The 20211-nt window shown below is 33.0% G+C and overlaps 3 protein-coding genes across 3 annotated transcripts; 1 reads left to right on the forward strand and 2 right to left on the reverse strand.

Moving 5' to 3' along the window:
• Positions 1 to 2658: 2658 nt before the first annotated feature.
• LOC133311861 (thaumatin-like protein) lies at positions 2659 to 3534 on the reverse strand. The gene is made up of 2 exons (XM_061512986.1): positions 3486 to 3534; positions 2659 to 3338 (listed from the first exon to the last, which is right to left on the reverse strand). The coding sequence occupies exons 1-2, from the start codon at positions 3532 to 3534 to the stop codon at positions 2659 to 2661; spliced, it is 729 nt and encodes a 242-aa protein (XP_061368970.1).
• Positions 3535 to 6551: 3017 nt separating this feature from the next.
• LOC133311850 (uncharacterized) lies at positions 6552 to 10014 on the forward strand. The gene is made up of 5 exons (XM_061512972.1): positions 6552 to 6672; positions 6907 to 8730; positions 9159 to 9360; positions 9452 to 9645; positions 9728 to 10014. Exons 2-5 carry the CDS (start codon positions 6930 to 6932, stop codon positions 9805 to 9807), a joined length of 2277 nt encoding a protein of 758 aa, XP_061368956.1. The 5' UTR covers positions 6552 to 6672; positions 6907 to 6929; the 3' UTR covers positions 9808 to 10014.
• A 1612-nt stretch (positions 10015 to 11626) lies between these two features.
• Positions 11627 to 13690, reverse strand: LOC133311862 (L-type lectin-domain containing receptor kinase S.4-like). Its single transcript, XM_061512988.1, has one exon. It carries the CDS (start codon positions 13688 to 13690, stop codon positions 11627 to 11629), a length of 2064 nt encoding a protein of 687 aa, XP_061368972.1.
• Between the last annotated feature and the right edge of the window lie 6521 nt (positions 13691 to 20211).

Consider the following 20211-nt stretch of genomic DNA (forward strand, 5'->3'; position numbering starts at 1 on the left):
CATGTATGTTCAACATGAAAGTTAATTACTTCTCTTGCAGTAATAGAAGTAATTAACCTATATACCTTCTGTCACATGAGATAAAATTATTTTCTACAATCCCAAAACTGCGTCATTTTGAGAGTTGAGGGAATTAATGAAGGGTGTTTTGATAAAATTCGTATACTAAAGAAACAAATAAAATTATTGAAACACCCTTTGTTAATTCTCCTAACCCTCAAAACAACGTAGTTTTGGGGTTGCAGGAGATAATTTTATCTCTTGTGAGTCTGTGACAGGAGATAAATTTATCTTCTTCACACTTATAAAAGTGTATAGGACCCATATTTTAATTTTTCTCTCTCTTCTCCTCACTTGGGACCCACGTGGGTTCCATACACTTTTTGGTGTGTGTAGGAGATAAATTTATCTCATACAATATGAGAAACATCAAACCCATGTATATGTGGGTATTATTTTTCTCATGTTACATTAGAGAGAAATCCTCTCATGAGCATACAAAGTGCAATGTGGGTTCCACTAAATAGAGGAAAGAGAAAAACACAAAGTGAGAGCCACATTGCACTTTCTATGTGCATGTGTAACATCTCGGACGCTGACGAGGGTGATGAGTGATCGCCGGTGCGAAAGGGCACAGACAAGGAGCGGCTCCTGGCAGACTTCCCACGGCGGGAGTACTTTAATGAATCGAATCGACACCCGAAAGAGAGGGATTCCAAAGACTGTGCAAGTATGAGACTGCACAGTTTGGGATAGTTTATAAGAATTAATTGATACTACCTATACTAACAAGATGCATTTATTTTCCGGTAGCCCTGAACGAAAGAACTCCATAGTTAAGCGTGCTTGACTTGTAATAATTCTGGGATGGGTGACCTCCTGAGAAGTTTTCCCAAGAAATGTGCGAGTGAGGAAAAAGCACACTGAAAAGTCTCGTATTAGTATGTAGGGATAGTCATTGATTCTTGAAGCGGTCAGACGTCACAGCATGAGGGGATTTCTCTCTCATTTAACATGAGGAAAGTAATACCCTATATATAGATGAGGATATTCTTACTATCAAAATTTTTCATTACCAATTTACTACCTATCTAATCACCATTTTCTCTCTTTTTAGAAACTTTTCAGCATTCTCTCTCTTTGATTCAATGGTGATTAGATAGGTAGTAAGTTGGTAATGAAAAATTTTGGTAGTAAGAATATCCCCCTTACACACACACTCATACAAACACACACACATATATCGGGAGGGTTATATTTACAAATTTTTTATTTACAAACTACATTATGTACTCCTAGAAGTACATATTGTAATTTGTAAAAAAAAAGTTTGTAAACGGATCCGTCCCCTATATATATAGAGAGAGAGAGAGAGAGAGAGAAACTTTTATTCTTTTATAGAATATAATTTTATATCATTTTAGATGAAACGAAGTCGTTTTGGTGCATAATTGGTGATATTTTATATTCTCTCTCCTCAACTTTCTCTCTCTTCCTAATTTTATGGAGGAGGGAGAAGGTAAAAAATTATCAATTATGCATCAAAACGACTTTGTTTCATTTAAAATAACACAAAATTATATCCTTTAAAATTACAAACATTTTGCCATATATGTGAGGGAGATAATATATATATGTTTGTCAGTTCTTTTAAAAGAGAATTCACCGATGGATTTTGGTGCATAATTCGAAGCTGAAAAGGAATATCTGAAATAAGATGCAAAATGATGGATTTCGCAACAAACTTATAAAAAAGAAAAGAAAAAGTTCAAATTCCGTCATGTGTGTATATAAGTATTTAACAATTTCCTGAAATATGGTCCTGCATTTCATCACCAATTTACCCAGGACTGATGGGCCTTGCGCAAAATGAGATGGAACCTGGGTATCCTGAAATGGGCTGAAACTAATTTTGTGTAAAGTGGCGTTTCTCACTCCTGCATAGCTTTCACATAAATGGGTTGGCGGTTGGACAAATTGAGAATTGAGTGCTATTGATCGCATTCTTTTTTAACATCATTTTTCATTTTAGAATTCATTTTCATGCTAATATTTTTTTTAAAATTGTTAACTTGTTTTCATTATTTTGTAGAGTTTAACTATTAGTATGTTTCAAAGGTTAGGCATAAATTAGTGTAATAATAATAATTATTACTATTAACAAATCTTTGGTGCATTAGATGTACTCAACTGGATACATCTTCTTCTTTTTTCACAGAGAATTTTTTTTTAATTGCAACGGAACTTATTTTTTCAAAAGTGGTGAAATTTGTTTGAAAAAAAAATACACCCAATTGAATATATTTGATGCACCAAAGATTTGTTCATAATATTTTCTCAAGTTGTCAGGTAAGTTATCATGTCAGATACAATTTTTGGTACAGCATAAGCTGTAAAGTTTAATTAGCATGCCAATAGAATCCACACTGAATGATATAATAAGAGGCTCAATTAACAATCTAATAAAGGATATAATTGAGCATCATACATAATCACAATCCCATATGACAATAGCACTATGAATAACTAACATTGAAAACTGCCAAGACTAAAATAAAAGACAATCACAATAATCAGACTGAAGAACAAAAAGAAACTGAAATCACATTCCCACAACATCATTTAACCAAGACCCCTTTTTAGGTTTTTATACACAAATCAGTGTGGAGGGCAAAATGTAAGGACATACTGAGATGCATTACAAGTCTTAAGTCCTGCTGAATCATCATAAGCATAGCTATAAGCCTGAGGGCATATAGTCTTGAAAAGACGAGCAAACACTGTTGGCTTGCAATTTGTAGGGTCAGCATAGTCCCCAGTGCAGCAATACCTATCTGATCTTGTAGCCAAACAAGCACTCTTGCAACCTACCACCTTCCCATAATGATGCACAACAAGTGCAGAAGGGCAATAAACATTCAAGTTACCCTCACATGCTGCAACACCACAACCTATAACACCACCACCCGAAGGCTTCATGGACAAGGGAAGGTTAAACCCATCAACCAAACTAACATCATAGAAATGCAATGGTGAATTTGAGGTTCCAAGGGTCATTTCAACAAGGGTAGCAGGAGGGACTCCTCCAATTCCCCTGCATTGTAAAAGGCCAGCACAATCCCCAGTTTGACAAGAACCTTTCCCTGTGTGTTCATCGAAGAAACAACCTTGTCTACCCCAGATTCTCCCTGACCAACACTTAGGGACTTGGAGAACAACCTCTTCACCACTTCCAAGGTGAAATCCACCATCTTTAAGAGAAGGGTGTCCTGCATTGCCAAGAATTCCAGGCCATACACTCTCTTTGCAGTTGTTTACCATTATGAGTCTTGTCCCATCTGTAACATAATTACCACAATAACATAAGCTCTCAAGTCTAAACAATCTCAAACTTCTGCAAGATGAAAGATAAATAATTTAATGTAATGAGACAGTTTCTGTTTAACTTAAGTATTAATGGAATGTAATGAAAGTAGAATGAATACCTGTGAAGGAGATGGAGATGAGAATGCAGAAGAAAATGAAGTGATGCATTGGGTTTTGGAATGTGGAACCGTTTGTGCTCTTTCACTTCTATGATTGTGGAAGTGCCTTATGTTATGTCATCATGGTACATGCAATTTGGGGAATGAGGTTCTTATTAGTTTCCTTCTTTTTAGCCATTTTCTACTAATGTTTGAAAACGGTTTGCTAAAGCAGATACATACTAGAACCCCTTTGAACCGTTTCCTCTTTACTTGAGTAATTAAATTTTGTTAAAAAAAAAAAAAAAACTACATATTGATTTTATTTATTACTTTTAAATTAGACATGAAAGAATTATTTGTCATTTATCATTTTGTTCCAAATTTTTTTTATTGGGATATGAGATTTAATATCCTTGAAAAGCTATTTAAAAAAAAAGGTGTTGCTTTAGCTCTTACTTGCTAATGTAATTTTAGTAAGAGCAAGGTTATTTATTACGAAAATTGTTACCTGAAATTAAGTACGTAAAATGGAACGCAGGGATAAATATAAAAAATAAAATGGAATGCATGGATATATATATATATATATATATATATATATATATATATATATATATATATATATATATATATATTTATGAGTGATAAAAGAAAAGTGATTTTGAAAATAAATGAACACGCTCCCCGTATTCTATCAACTAGCCATGTGAGTTTCATAAAATATTCATGAATTTTTTTATATTTTTTAATTTTTTTAAAAATTATTAAGCTTCACTCAATTTGAATTGTTACCCGTTTGATTTGAGGGATAGATTATATTTACTATTATTTTTTCTTAATACCAATTTTGTTATTGTTGGATTAAAATCAAATTAATAATTACAAAATAATATTAAATTAATAAAAATTATTGATTTAATTTTGATCCAACAATAAAATAATTAATAATAAAAAATATATAATAAATATATCTTACCTCTTGATTTTATTTTAAATGAACTTAAAAGGGAGATTCCTATGTCAATCAATTGAATTGAGTAGCGTGAATGGATCATTTATTCCTCTAGCCACGTAAGATTTTAAATCAAATGAATTTTTATGGATTCAAATGAAATGAATTTTTTTATGAGCAAACAATTAAGTTCTTTTTTTTATGGATTTCACGAACTTAATTTTTTATTTTTTTGGGAAGAAATATCTAATATACTACAATAGTACGGTCAATAGAAACATACCTGTGTGCTGACATATTTTTTGAAAAAAAGAGAATTTTTTTTAATATATTTATGTATTTTCGAAAATATATAATTAATAATTTCATTTTAAATTTTGAATGGAAATAATACTCACTACTCAATACGACAGTAATATTAAAAATGTTTTGGGGCCGCGATATACAATGAGTTTTTTCGATACACACATACATAAAAAAGTAACCAACAAGATGAAACTGATTAACAGTTGGCTAATTAATATTAACTAATTACAATTCTGATCAAATTCTTTTCATAGATTAATCTCCTTACAGTGAACTAAAAAAAAATCCTGTCTTGGGAATAAAATTTAAATTAATGAAAAAATTAAGTGGGACTAATTCTATATAATTTATTTATTTTCTTATTATATTAAATTCAAGGAATGAGAGGTTATTTCATAATTAATTTAGATTAATAAAAATTGAATTTAAAATATTTTAATCTAGTAATATGTTATGTAGTATTTACATATGATATTTTTCGTTAATGGAGTAAATTTATGATGTATTCAGTTTTTTTTCTACAATAATAAAGTTCAATAAAATTTTCTATCCATTTATTTAGTACAGTTTAAGTATTTTTCTATACCTTTTTTTTTAAAAAAAAAATAGAGAGTAAATTGCACATTGGTCAAAGCTTTTTTTCTATTTTATCCTTTTTTTTTTTTGTTTTTTTTTTGGTGGGGGGTGGGGGGGATTAATACTAGAATTATATTTAATTTTGTATTTTTCAACCCTACAATTTGATTTACGCATGATCTAAAGATTAATACTAGCGTCATATATGAATTTATATATTTTTTAACTCTAAAATTTAATTTGCATATGATCTAAAATTTAATAGTAAGATTTCGTATATTTTATTTTTTGCTGTAAAATTAATTCTTCGTGTTATCACGAAGAATAATCTCTTTTACAGATTGCTTTATTCATGATTTGAATTTTGTTTTTTCACTACAAATAAATAAATAAAGGTTTTTATAAAGAGATAAGATATTTTTATTAGGAAATACTTTTCTTATGCTGTAAGAAAGTTATTATCTCAAGTTGAAGAAATTAAATTACAAGTGAGTCTCACATGTAAGAGAAGAGAGAAAAAAAGTGATGGGACCCACCCCTCTTTTATGTGTGTAGAAAAATTATTTATCTCATGTAAAATGAGATAAATATAACTTTTATTATTATTATTATCAATTAGTGTTATTATTACCAATTAATTTTATTATTACAAATTAGTGTTATTATTATCAATGTTACTAGCAGTTTATTTTACTATATTTGATCGGTTATGTTGATCCAACGATTATATTTATTTTCACCTTTATATAGTTATGATTTCTCATATTTTATATGAAAACATTAAATATTGAGCATCATAACCATACAATGGTAGATATAAATATAAAGTACTAAAAATAAGAAAAAGAAAGAAGACTTTTATAAAGTTAAATCAAAATCGTTGGATCAACATAATCGATCTAAAAGTAAAATAAATTAGTAGTGATATTGAGAATAACACTAATTAATAATAATTTCATATCTCAAATGTTATATTATAAAGACAATAAATGATGGTGGGTCCCACATTTTTAAAAAAAAATAGCAATGGATCCCATTATTATTATCGCTATAATATAACGAAACAACTTTTATATTGTAAAACCCATAATATATATATATATATATATATATTGAAGCAACAGAGAGTACGGCTCCGGAAGAGAGGATCGGCACGAATCACGGTTTTTACAATTCCTTGTGGCGAAACAAACCGGTCCGGCCAGTAACTTTTGACCGCCGAAACCGGATCCATTCAAAGCCAACTCAACCGGATCTTCTCTCTCTCTCTCTGCCCTAACCGGTCCGGTTACTTCTCCACGGTTCTCTTTTCTCACAATCCCCATTCTTCCTTCAATTAAAAAAAAAAAAAAAGCGATTCAACAAAACCGGGTATGCACTTTTTCTTTTGCCTCATCTCTCTGGTTTTGTTCTTCAATTTTGGTGTTATTTTAATTGAGACACTGTAGTTTTAGGCTGCAAAGATTGAAACTTTACAACAATCTGGCACTGTAGGTATTGGATTAAAAAACTGGGTTGGGGTTTAGTTTCAGTTTTTTGAGAATGAGAAAATGCTTGTTGTTGTTGTTGTAATCACACTTTCTTTTGTTAATCTTGTTACCACAGTGGTTGATGTGATTATTGGGAAAATGGGTTCAAATCTGGAACCAGTGCCAATTACATCCCAGAAACATGACCCAGCATGGAAGCATGTTCAGATGTTTAAGAATGGGGACAAGGTGCAACTGAAGTGCATATATTGTCTCAAGATGTTTAAGGGTGGTGGGATTCATAGGATTAAGGAACATCTTGCTTGTCAGAAAGGGAATGCATCCACTTGCAGCCGTGTCCCTCATGATGTTAGGCTTCATATGCAGCAGAGCTTGGATGGGGTTGTGGTGAAAAAGAGGAAGAAGCAGAAAATTGAGGATGAGATTATGAATGTTAATCCTTTGGCTACTATTGTGAACACAGTTGCCAATCAGGTGGATGTGAATGACGGGCTCCAGTCCATTGGAGCACATAATTCATTGGAACATAATTTAAATCTGGTGGTGAATGCTGGTGAAGGAATGAGTAAAAATGTAGAAAGAAGGAAGAAGATAAGAGCCAGCAAGAAGTCTGCACTTGCTTATGCAAATTCTGAGGGTGTTGTTGCTATGGAGAAAAATGTACTGTTCCCCAAAAAGGTGGACAATCACATTCATATGGCAATAGGTCGGTTTTTGTATGATATTGGTGCACCTTTTGATGCTGTGAACTCGATTTATTTTCAGCAAATGGTTGAAGCCATTGCTTCGGCGGGTTCAGGTTTTGCACGTCCCTCACATCATGAACTTCGGGGTTGGATCCTGAAAAACTCTCTGGAAGAAGTGAAGAATGATGTAGATAGATGCAAGATGACATGGGGTAGGACTGGCTCTTCTATTTTGGTTGACCAATGGACTACAGAAACTGGTAGAATACTTATATGCTTTTTGGCGTATTGTCCTGAAGGAATAGTCTTTTTGAAATCCTTGGATGCAACTGAGATTTCGACTTCTGCAGAATTTCTATATGAGATATTAAAACAAGTAGTAGAAGAAGTTGGAGTTGGGCAAGTGCTGCAAGTGATTACATCAGGTGAAGAACAATATGCGGCTGCTGGGAGACGGCTGACTGACACTTTTCCTACCCTTTACTGGAGTCCTTCTGCAGCTCATTGCATTGATTTGATACTTGAAGATTTTGGAAATCTTGATTGGATTAGTGCAGTCATTGAACAAGCTAAATCTATAACAAGATTTGTCTACAATTGTAGTGCAATTTTGAACATGGTTAAAAGGTATACGTTAGGGAATGATATTGTGGATCCCTCTTTCTCTTGCTTTGCAACAAACTTTACCACATTGAAACGAATGGTTGATCTTAAACACAATTTACAGGCCATGGTCACTTCCCAGGAGTGGATGGATAGCCCATACTCAAAGAAACCAGCAGGTCTGGAAATGTTAGATTGCCTAAGCAATCAAACATTTTGGTCCTCCTGTGACATGATTGTTCGTCTAACAGTTCCTCTCTTGAGAGCTCTGAGAATAGCTGCTAGTGAGATGAGACCCGCAATGGGATACATTTATGCTGGAATGTACCGGGCGAAAGAAGCAATTAAGAAAGCACTTGTTAAGAGGGAGGATTATATGGTGTACTGGAATATTATACATCATAGATGGGAAAGGCTGTGGCATCATCCTCTTCATGCTGCAGGCTTCTACCTTAATCCAAAGTTCTTCTATAGTATTCAAGGGGATATACACAATGAGATTCTCTCAGGGATGTTTGACTGCATAGAGAGATTGGTACCTGATACAAGAATCCAAGATAAAATTATCAAAGAGATAAACTTATACAAGTCTGCTGCAGGAGACTTTGGGAGAAAGATGGCAGTCAGAGCTAGAGATAATCTGCTTCCTTGTAAGAGGCCAATAACCCATTCTCTTAGATAAGATTGGTACATTCAGTTGTCATGTTGTGATTTAACTTTCCTAAATTTAGGTAACTTCATCGAAAAAATTATGCTTTGACATGATGACCAATGTTGTATGAGTTAAAATTGAAATTTTCTTTGTCTGAATGTATTGCACATGTAAGTACAAATTTATCATTGTGGTTGAAAGATTGTTTAGGTTGTAGTATCTGTGTCAGCATAATTATTTTCAAATTCTGCAAAGGTTGACATAAACCTGTCTGGAATACTCAGACACTGGTTTGGTTCTATAAATGTGACTTTTGTCCATGAGAATTAAAATTTGCATTACTTAAGACATCCGTTTGAGTATTTCCTTTCTCTCATGACTCCTTAAAATACTGCCCCTTTCACTAACATATGCTATTTTTTCTAGCCGAATGGTGGTCGACATATGGAGGAGGCTGCCCTAATTTGTCACGTCTAGCAATTCGTATTCTCAGTCAAACATGCAGTGTGATGGCCTGCAAGAGAAACCAGATTCCTTTCGAACAAATGATCCATACAAGGAATTATATAGAGCGCCAACATCTTACTGATCTTGTCTTTGTTCATTACAACTTACGATTAAGACAAACGTAAGCTTAAACTGTTCTATATATTGATAGGTTGTTTTAATGAGTTGGCAGTTGAAGGGAATTCATTTTGTGGTGTTTAATTTTCTTTCAGGTTTATGAATAAAGAACAAGATTTTAGTGATCCCCTATCATCTGACAACATTAGTAATGTTGAAGACTGGATCAGGCCAAGGGATTTATACTTAGAAGAGTGTGGGAACTCAGATTGGATGGCATTGGATCCGTCTTCTGTTAACACGATGCTTTTAAGGCCTTTAAATGATGAAGTTGAAGAATTGAGTGGAGGTAAATTCTATGTATTTCAATGGATATGGAAACTGCACTGCAGAAAATGTCATTAATTAACCTGTTTTCATCTTTTTTGTAGGTTTTGATGATAATGAGATTTTCAGTTGCATGAAAGATGGCGAGGATGAAAATACCGGAGACAAGTTGGTAAACCATTAGCGCATGATCAAAAGAACCATGCTTTTGTATGTAGAGACAGCTTTCTAAATTATTGCCTAGTACAGAAAAAGTGTAATATCCAAATGTTTGGAATGTTTCCCAAATACTAGTTGGTAGAAATTAATCTTGAAAATAGAGGGAAACTGGAGAGGATCCTTATGGACAGACAGGTGAGGGCATCCTAGTTATTGTTAGATATATATATATAGTGGCATGATTTGAAATGTTCTTGTACAGTTACCTCCACTGTTCTTGCACCACTGGAGTGTACAGCTCTTGCAAACTGAATAAATAGAATGGTAAAGGGCCAGTGGAATCTTCAATTTTTCATTTTGTGCACATATTTTTCAACTTGTGAATTACCTGATGTTTCAATATTATGAGAAATTCTTGTGTAATGGGGGAGCATACCACGAATAAATTTTTGGTACTACTGTTGTACTTAGATTCAGTGCATCTCATCAATGAGAACATTACACATTAGAGAAGAGAAACAAAATTTGACAGAAAAAATAAATAAATTTAACTGACATGTAATATTTTCATTGATAGAATACACTAAATCTTTGGTACAGTAGTAATACTAAGATTTATTCGCCTACCACCCCCACTGGAACAACACGACATAAGATAATGTGGTCCAAGCTGAGGGTGTGAGAGAGAATCTTTCGAGTACCATTTTGTCGAAAGGAAATAGCACTTTTTTATTAAAAATAAAATAAAATACATCCAAACTGGTGTTATCAGATGAATGAGTCATTATTTATGAATGTTTTGACTTTTGAGTCCACAAAAGGAAATACTTCTTATCATCTTGTTTGGATCAAGTAAAAAAAACAATAATAACTAGTTTTAGGACATTTGTATTGTGCTCACGTGCTGAGATATATTGTATGCAGACAAAGGTGGCACACTGGCAGTATATTCTTATTTCTAGCATTGCCAATTTGACAAAGAAAACAACAGTCACGTTTGGTCATTAACAATGACAATGATAGCTCTTTTTAAACTTATAATTCATGAAGCTCATTAAAGCATGGATGATGTTACTCTCAACTGGAGCGGACAAAACGATCTCGGCTCGGCGAGCCAACTCGTTCAATCCGTCAAACGGAGTGGATCAGACTAAATTTTTCAACTCATTTCAAAAGCAGGACGGGCTCATTTTTGGCGGGTTGATGACAGGCATAGGCGAACCGAGGTGGATCAGTGTAAAATAGGCTCGGGTTGGCGGGCCAAACTTTTCAGCCCACTTTCAAAAGCGGGGTGAGGCGGACTGACTCATTTTTTGACGGGGGTTGATGGCGAGGTAGGACGGGGCGAGCCGCCCACTTTGCCACCTCTACTCTCAACTCTCAGTGCATTTATAAGAAATACAAATTTTGAGGGAAAAAATTAATTTAAACACGATTTACAAGCTTTTAAATTTATAAAATTATATTATATAAAATAGGTATAATACTACATAAATATTAAAATGAAAAAAAAAAAAACAGATAAAACAATCAAAAGAGTTGATCTTTTATCATGTTGAAACAAAATTACATATCAAAAGAGACAACCACAGAAAAAAAAAATACAATACAATACAAAAAAAAAGAGTGAAAATAAAAACTAGGCAGGGACAGACATAAAATATAATCTATTGGAAGATTTTTATTTTTTTTAAATTCCAATTGTTCAATCGTTTTGCGACCATTGACGAATCAAGATTAAGACTTTGAACCCCTAAGCATAGAATACCTGCTTAATTAAGCTTTTCATGCTACATTCTCTAAGTTCTCATGCGCCAACTAAGCTAATACGTTACGTGAACAAACTACCGACCACCGGAAAGTGAAAGAGAGGAAGCGGAGCCACCCTCCACGTCATCACCGGCTGACGACCACGTATTCGCCCTATCAAAAATCGACGACGTTGGATACGAATGCACAAAATCCTCAACACCACCAACAACAACGGTGGCTACACCACCAACCTTTTTCCCATCAAACACGTCCTCCACCGCCGGCAGCTCCACCTCGCCGTCCAAGTACCTCACCACCTGCCTCATACTAGGTCTCTTTTCCGGCGACTCATTGGAACACAACAAACCCAACTTGAGCACCAACAACGCCTCCACCTCATCAAACACCCCACCCAACTTGTTGTCCACCACCCCCAACACCGCCCCCACGCGCCACCGTTCCCACACCCAATCCACCAAAACAAGCTCCTCCGGCAACGCCTTGGGCTCAATGGGCCTCCTCCCACACACCACTTCAAGCAACACAGCACCAAACGCAAACACATCAGAACTTGTCGTAGGTTTCCCTGTTTTCGTTAACTCAGGTGCAAGATAACCCAATGTTCCAACAACCCTTGTCGTTGTTGGGTTCGAACCATGCTCGTATAGCTTCGCCAAACCGAAATCACCGAGCCTCCCATTCATCTCTGCATCTAACAGAACATTCCCAGCTTTAACGTCTCTGTGAATCACCGTTTGTTCCCATTCTTCGTGTAAATACACAAGCCCTAAAGCCACACCCTTTATGATCTTGAACCTTTGTTCCCACCTCAATATTTCTCTTGCTTCATCGAATAGGTGCTTGTCCAAGCTACCATTTTGCATGAAATCGTAGACTAATAGTAGATCGTTACGCCTTCGACACCAACCTAGTAACTGTACTAGGTTCCTGTGTCGAAGCCTACCTATGGTTGCGATTTCCGACACAAACTCTTGCCACCCTTGTTTTGATTCGTGGGAGATTCGTTTCACTGCGATTTCGGTGTTGGTTTTTGGGATAACCCCTTTGTAAACTCGACCAAACCCACCAAACCCGATTAGGTTTTTGTCCTTGAACCCTCTTGTGGCTTGCTTTAGTTCTTTATATGGAAATCTATGGGGACCAACATTTAATTCCCAAGCTTCAATCACATCAGCATTTTTCATCTTTCTGATCAGATAAAACAATGCTAACCCAATTGCCGCAAGTGTTACAATCGCAGCAGAAAGAGAGAGTCCTAAAATTAAGGCCTTTTTAGTGTTGTTGGGTGAAGAGAGTGAAGGGAGTGTTTCCAAAGACAGGGTTTTTGCCTCTCCATTGATCTTGAAGCTCCAACCCAAGATATAGTGCCAGCTCTTGAGCAACCCTGTTGAAGAAGAAAACCCAACATACATAGAGTCTTGGAGAATTGGTGAGAGATCCACTTGGTAAGACAAGATTGGGGAACTGGGTTTTGTTGAAGTTGGGGAGAGTCTAACTTCCAATTGATTCATAGTGGAATCGTAGTCAACCCATGCTTGAATCACCTTGCCACTCTTCAAATTGAGGTCTTGCTTATTATTCTTTGAACCGTCAATGAAAAAAGTGGCTTCAACCGATTTGTTGGATACCATGTTGTTCAGGTTGATACCAACGTGGTTGTCATTGATGTCAACAAATTCGAAGTCTTGAACAGTGTCGAATTCCACTGCGAACAAGTGGTTTGACATGTTCCCTATGTTGTTTGGGTTGAGGAGTCCCATGTACTGGCTAGGATACGCACCTGGAAGCACTTTGGAGCGAGAAATGGTGAAGGCAAAGCCATGGCCACCGAGTTTTGGGTACTGGGGGTTTATTGCAAAAGCAAAAGCAGTGGAAAAGGAGAAAACTTTGGTGTCTGTGGAAGAGTTCTTGAACTTGATTGGGGTTGAATGAAACGCATGCCCAATTACCCTGAGAGTGTCGTTTGTTAAGCGAATTATGCCCTTGTGCTCAATCACTGCACCTCCGTTTAAGGTTACGTTGGTGGCAGCACCATCAAAACCATCATAGAAGAGCTCGTCACGCTGAGATTTTGCAGGTTTTGAGGCCAAAAGGATCAGAACCAAGAGAAGAAGAAGCACGAGTGTTTTTGCCATGACAGAGTTGAACTTGAGGCAGAGGATTTTGGCTAGTGGTTTGAAAATGTTTTGAGCAACTCTTTTTCATGTTACATACTCAACATAATGTTTGTTTGGATCAACTACAAAAAAAGTATTAAACAAAAAGAAATGGTGCAGGTTGCTTTCCAGTTTGTGGGTTATAAAATTGAAACGTGGTTGTTACTTTTTTTGTTTGATTTCTCAAAGCCAAACATGTTTATAATGTTAGATGAGATTTGTAACATGCACCACACAAAAAAAATTAAGTGATCCCACTAAGAAGACGGTAGAAAAGAAAAGAAAAAGTAAATCTCATCTTTTTCTTTTTTATATGAACATCTTATCCATTTATATATTATATGGGTTTATTTTTCTCTGCAAATAAGTTATCTGTACTAAACTTAATACGACATCGTTTGGCAGCGAAAATCATAGTTTTTTATAATTTTAATTTATTTTAAGGTTATAATGGTCTTTATATTTATAATTTTTTAAGATTTCAATACCAAAACAATGTCATTTTGAGAATAAATATAGCTAATTTATGTGCAGTAATTGCAGAAATATTTTTTCATATATATATATATGGGAAAAATGTATGTCATTTTAAAGGATGTAAAGTTATGTCATTTTAAGAAAGAAAAAGAGACAGATAAAGAAGGAGAGAGAGTTGACAAAAAAAAATAAAGGTGTGGGTCCCACTTCTTTGTGAGAAAAGAAGTAAGTTGTGTCATTTAAAAAGATAAATATTTTTGCATATATATATATATATATATATATATATATATATATATATATGAGTTTGTTTTTTCTGATGTTACTTTAGATAACTTTATTTAATGTTCATCAAAACGACGTTGTTTTGGGACGGAAATTATGGTATTTTTGTAATTTTAATTTATTTCAGGGTTATAATAATCTTTATCACTCTAATTTTTTAATTTTTCAACCCCAAAACGACGTCGTTTCGATGAACATTAGATAAAGTTATCTAAAGTAACAGCGGAAACATTTTTTCCTATATATATATATATATATATATATATAGGATTTTATAAGAGTTACGTTGTAGGAAAAGTGATTGTGTTATGTTATAGAGATTCGTTTTGCGTGCAAAAGTTTTTTTTTTTTTGCTGCGTGCCCCACAAAATGTTGTGTGTGTGTAGAAAATATTTTGTGGTCATGTTAAATGATAGATGATAAATTCATATATATATATAGGGGTAGGATCATTTGACACTGGTGTCAAATTTTAAGTTTGACACCTCATCTGAGAGCCGTTAGATCAAAAAATATCAATGGTGTCACATACTTACAAATCAGAGTCGTTGATATTTTTTGATCTAACGGCTCTCAGATGAGGTGTCAAACTTAAAATTTGACACCAGTGTCAAATGATCCTACCCCCATATATATATATATATATATATATATATATATATATATATATATATATATATATATATATATATATATTCAAATGGATGTTATTTACCCAATATGACTGAAACAACAACAGCTTTACCATTTTATGTCTCATTCACCGCACTCCAATTTATTTATTTTTTGTGTCAGCTCAACCACCAAAGTTTCATACCAAGACAGGGGTGCTCTAGGGCAGGACACCTTGCATTTTTATTTTTATTTGGTTTTCTGGAATTCTGTGCTAATTTACTTAAAAGTGTTGCCATCTCCTCCTATTGTCCTTTTCCCTTAACATTTATTGTCTATCATTTACTGGTTTGCGTACAGGCCTTATTTACGGACAAATTTATAGTACATCAGATGTATTTAATTGGTTATATTTTTATTTTTGAAAAGAAAAATTCAATGTAAAAATTTAAAAGTTATGAGAATTTTTTTAAATATGGAAAAAAGATGTACCCACTAGATATATCTAGTGTATCAAAGTTTTGTCCCTTGTGCACGTGGAGAATGTGCTGTGTGCATAACAAGTGATGTCAAGTAGTTCAGTTCTTTGTAATTTACAGGGACCAACCTTTTCTTTTTCTTAAAAAAAAAAAAAAAAAAACTCAAGTAAAACTGGCATATAATGGAAACTTGATTTACTTTATAATATTATTTTAGTGTTTTGGTCTTTCTGATACAATTAAGAGTCAGCATCAACTCAATAAAGAAGTTGTCATGTTTTCGGTCCTTTCTTGAGTGAGACAATCAAGGACTGAATATGTTGGTAAAATTTAAGTAACATATAATGTAGTGAATAGGTTTGGCTCTTTTGAAATACCGGAAATATTACTTTCTTTTTATATAAAATAATTTTTTTTATATTTTTCATTTTAATTTTTGTACTTCATCTTTTTTTTTGTAACGGTAAGATTCATTCATTTTTTTTTTATAAATATAAGATAAACATCTAATGTAAAATGAGATTAATAAATTCCTTGAAATACACATGATTTCAAAACCGACTTCAGGTGATATATTGGACTTAGTATTTAAACTATGTTAAGTTATATTCTGAATTTTGATGGTTTCATCTTTTTAATATTATAAAAGAAAGAAATATAAAAAGTAAATTTAATGAATCTTATATAAATAATAATAAGTTATACAATCATTGTTTTCATATTTTTCATCTCATACATTAAAAAAATAAAACTTGACATGAGAAAATTTAAGTTCGTTATTTTTTTTTAAACAATACAATTATTTTTTTCGAAATCCAATTTCTATAAACGGCATATCTTATAATATAACTAGGTTACAAATGTATTATGGGATAAATATATTTTTTACATATTAAATTAAAATTTATATTTTTGAAAATGATTATGAATTTTATTTTATTTTTTTAAAAATGATACATGTTATTAATACTTTTTAGTTTACATTTAAAAAAAATTAATCATGTATATCTCTTTTCTTTTTTTCTTTGAAATTTATATTTTATAAAAATTATAATACATGAAAACTTAATAAAAGAATATTACATTTCCCAATTAATTTATTATTGTTATAGAATTCAAGGGATATAGTTACAATTATAGAGATGCCGCATGGACTATAGTAATAATTGTTTAATTCATTTAAAGAGGCTGATTATAGTAACAATTATCGATCCAAGAGGTTCACCTAAAAAATTAAAAACAAATGAATTAAACAATTATCCAAGAGGTGAAGCTCATTAAATATGGCAACTCATGATTTTTATTTATTTTTGGTACAAATATAATAACTCATGATCAAATTACAGTGTAAAAAAAACACTAAAATGGATCAAATTACTTATTTAGAATTTTCTTATGTAAATAGTAATTTTTTCCGATAGCCACGCGCGGTTAGTTACTAGTATTCTTAATTTGGTGACTTCTAATTCTAAATCAGTAATCGAAGTAGGGGTGCAATATGGGTTGAGTCCGGTGGGTTAACCCGTCAAAACGGGGCGGGTTGGATTGAGATTTTCAACCCACCAACCCACCTCAACCCGCCCCACTTAGAAGTGGGTCAAAACGGATTCAACCCGCAGCGGGGCGGGTTGATCCGCCGAGTTTTAAATTTTTTTATTATTATTTTTTTTTTTACAATTAGGTAATATTTCATTAGTACTTAAATTTTTGTGATATTAAATTTTTTTTTATCTTAGTACTTTCTAGAAAAATAAAGAATAACAATTTTATTTATGACAAATGTTATCTATTTATAAATTCCTAAAGAATGTTTGACAAATATTAGTATATATTTAAGATTGAGACTAAAAAAATATAGAGAAGTGTGAAATAAAATAAAATAATATTAAAAAAATTCATAAAATATAATTTATTTTTGAATTTTAATTAAAAAAATTTTAATTGACGGGTTGGTGGGTTAACCCGCCAACTCACCATAAAACGGGATGGGTTCATTTTTACAACCCATATTTTTTGGCGGGTCAACCCGCCCCGCCCCATTTTTGACGAATTGGTGGCGGGGCGGGTCAACCCAAATTGTCGCCCTTAAATTGAAGTTAGTACTCAAAGCAAACGTCCCTTAGAAATTTCTAACTATTATGGCGTCTCTACGTGAAAGAAATTTTTTCCACTATCACTATATACCTCTGAATTAGAAGCGTGTTTGGAATTGAGAAAAAAAAAAAAAAAAAAACTGGTCAAAAGCCAAGTGAAATTGATTCGCTAACTCATTTCATTCTTTTTCCTAAGGTCAAAAGTAAATAACATTTTTTTTTGAAAAAACATATATCCTTTTAAAAGATACAAATTTATATTCTTTTAGATCCTAATTGTTGATTTCTGTCCATCAACGGTTATAATCTATTGGGCCAAACTTAATGGGTCAAATTTATTATTAATTAATTAATAATTTTAATCCAATAAATTATAACCGTTGATGGACGGAAATCAACGGTTAGGATCTAAAAGAATATAAATTTATATCCTTTGAAAAGATAGATGTTATTCCCTTTTTTTTTTTGTGAAAAAAAGTAAATAACATTTTATTCAATGATTTGAGAACCAATGATTTAACTTTAATATGATGCTAATGTCTATACGTACGCAATTTTTCCAACTCTTATTAATGCTATAATCAACTATCAAGATCATATATTGGGTATAATATTGTTTTTGCTGGATGTGTAATGAAATAGTCAAATGTCATAACAAACCCATCGTTGTCAATACTCAACTCGTAGATTAAACATCGTGATATAAAGATATTTTAAGTTTAATACTTGTAGATATATAGGCTTTTCTTAGTTATATGTAATTACTACTATAAGTTCGTATTCAAATTCATTACTTGTCCTTGATTTGAAATAGGACAACATTTTTTCTTCCTAATTAAACTTCAGTCAATGAATAATAAATAAATAAAACCTAAGTTTCAGGAAAAAGTAGAAGGCTAGTTTAAATGTAACTTTAGAAGCTTATAACAAGTCAACTAATTAATAAAGACAGCACAAAAATTAGGGATGTGTATGGGTCGAATTGAACTGAATTTTTTGAAAAAAACAAATTGAATTGGTTTTAACGGTTGTTCGGTTGGAAACGGTTCGGTTCGATTTGATTTGGGACGACCCTCTTCGAAAAAGAAAAATAATAATAATAATAATAAAGTAATAAAAAGCGGTTCTGTTCGGTTCGGTTCGAAAACGGTTCGGTTCGATTTGAAAATTGTTCGGTTCAGTTCAGTTCTTGAACTAATTTTAAAAATTAGTTCGGTTTATGAACTGGTTCTGTAAAAACTGATTCGGTTCATGAAATAGTTTTTAAAATATGGTTATTTTAAGTGTAATTCGGTTCGATTCATAATTCGATTCAGTTTTTTTTTGTTATTTTACACGTCCCTATTAAAAACGGTGAGCACACATGCCAGAAAGTTCTAAAAGTATATGTAAACTAATGATGTATTAATTTGGGCAAAATCCAATTAAATGTATGTTGGTAGAAGTGACTACGGGACGGTCTAATATGCTTCTGCGACGTGTATATGCAAGTGTTTCTTATAGTTTGGATTTCAAAGGTTGGCTTCAGAATCAGAAGAACCACAAGTGGATTTCTAGCCCAGTTAATGCCTGATGGTGCAGATGTTTTGTGTGAATTGTCCCTCTCTATATGTTGTATCCCCGTACTCGTCTTTAATTCCTAACCACCTAATTGCTACAAAGGGGACCCAAGAAATGGTGAATAGTGATAATATGCATACAAATACAATATTAAGCATATAATTATTCTCTTTTGAGCTAGCTTTTGGGGTGATAACCTCAAGGTTCTTAACATGGTATCAGAGCTTGAGCTTTCACCGCCTCCCACTTTAAAGTAAAATTAAAATAAAAAAAAAGCACAAAAGGTAAACCAAAAATTGAGCCTGTGCAATTTCACGCTTCTAACCCAAAGGGCTCTTGCGTGAGGGGACGTGTTGAGATATATAGTTTCACATTAGTTAGATGTGCAACTAATGTGGAGTTTATAAGGCCTTGGTCACTCTCACCCTTTGAGCTAGCTTTTGGGGTGGTGACCTCAAGGTTCTTAACAAAAAGCAACCCCATCAATAAAATCTATCAAGGTCTTTCACTTTCTTTTTCTTTTTCTTTTTTTTTGAAAATTTATCATCTGGTTCATTAATTACTTGATCAATCTGATTGGAGCTCATAATATCACAAGGGTGGCAAAGCTCTCGTTATCAAAATTTTAACATAATTATGCCTTAGGACTTGAACACAAGATCACTAATTAAATTAAATTGGAAAGTATCTTATTAGAAGAAGACTTTGTATTATCATTGTCATAGACGGACTCATGTTATTCTCTTAATGAGTGACTAATTCGAATAATTATGATTCATTCCGAAGCGTTAAGCCTAGACTTCATCATTAGAATTTTGTATGCGATGTTTGTTTGACCTTATGCTGCAATTTTTTCTCTGAAATTTCAAACTATAATTGTATTGAATATTTAGATTGTGGACCTAATGTTGGTAAGTTTGCATATTGACATGAAACAAACTCTTCCTCAACTTGTTTGTTTGAGGATGTCATGAGTATACGACTTGAACTTCGA

The sequence above is a fragment of the Gastrolobium bilobum genome, unplaced genomic scaffold, assembly GCF_033153095.1.
Source record: "Gastrolobium bilobum isolate Gb01-03AN ecotype WA unplaced genomic scaffold, APGP_CSIRO_Gbil_v1 utg739, whole genome shotgun sequence".
In the NCBI taxonomy this organism is placed as follows: domain Eukaryota; kingdom Viridiplantae; phylum Streptophyta; class Magnoliopsida; order Fabales; family Fabaceae; genus Gastrolobium; species Gastrolobium bilobum.

Excerpts from the sequence above, each read along its gene's own strand:
- LOC133311862 (XM_061512988.1), bottom strand. The coding sequence starts at position 13,690 with ATGGCAAAAACACTCGTGCTTCTTCTTCTCTTGGTTCTGATCCTTTTG.
- LOC133311861 (XM_061512986.1), bottom strand. The coding sequence starts at position 3,534 with ATGCATCACTTCATTTTCTTCTGCATTCTCATCTCCATCTCCTTCACA. Across the intron at positions 3,339-3,485 it reads CATCTCCATCTCCTTCACAG|ATGGGACAAGACTCATAATG; the intron begins GTATTCATTCTA and ends ATTATGTTACAG.
- LOC133311850 (XM_061512972.1), top strand. The coding sequence starts at position 6,930 with ATGGGTTCAAATCTGGAACCAGTGCCAATTACATCCCAGAAACATGAC. Across the intron at positions 8,731-9,158 it reads TAGAGATAATCTGCTTCCTT|CCGAATGGTGGTCGACATAT; the intron begins GTAAGAGGCCAA and ends TATTTTTTCTAG. Across the intron at positions 9,361-9,451 it reads AACTTACGATTAAGACAAAC|GTTTATGAATAAAGAACAAG; the intron begins GTAAGCTTAAAC and ends ATTTTCTTTCAG.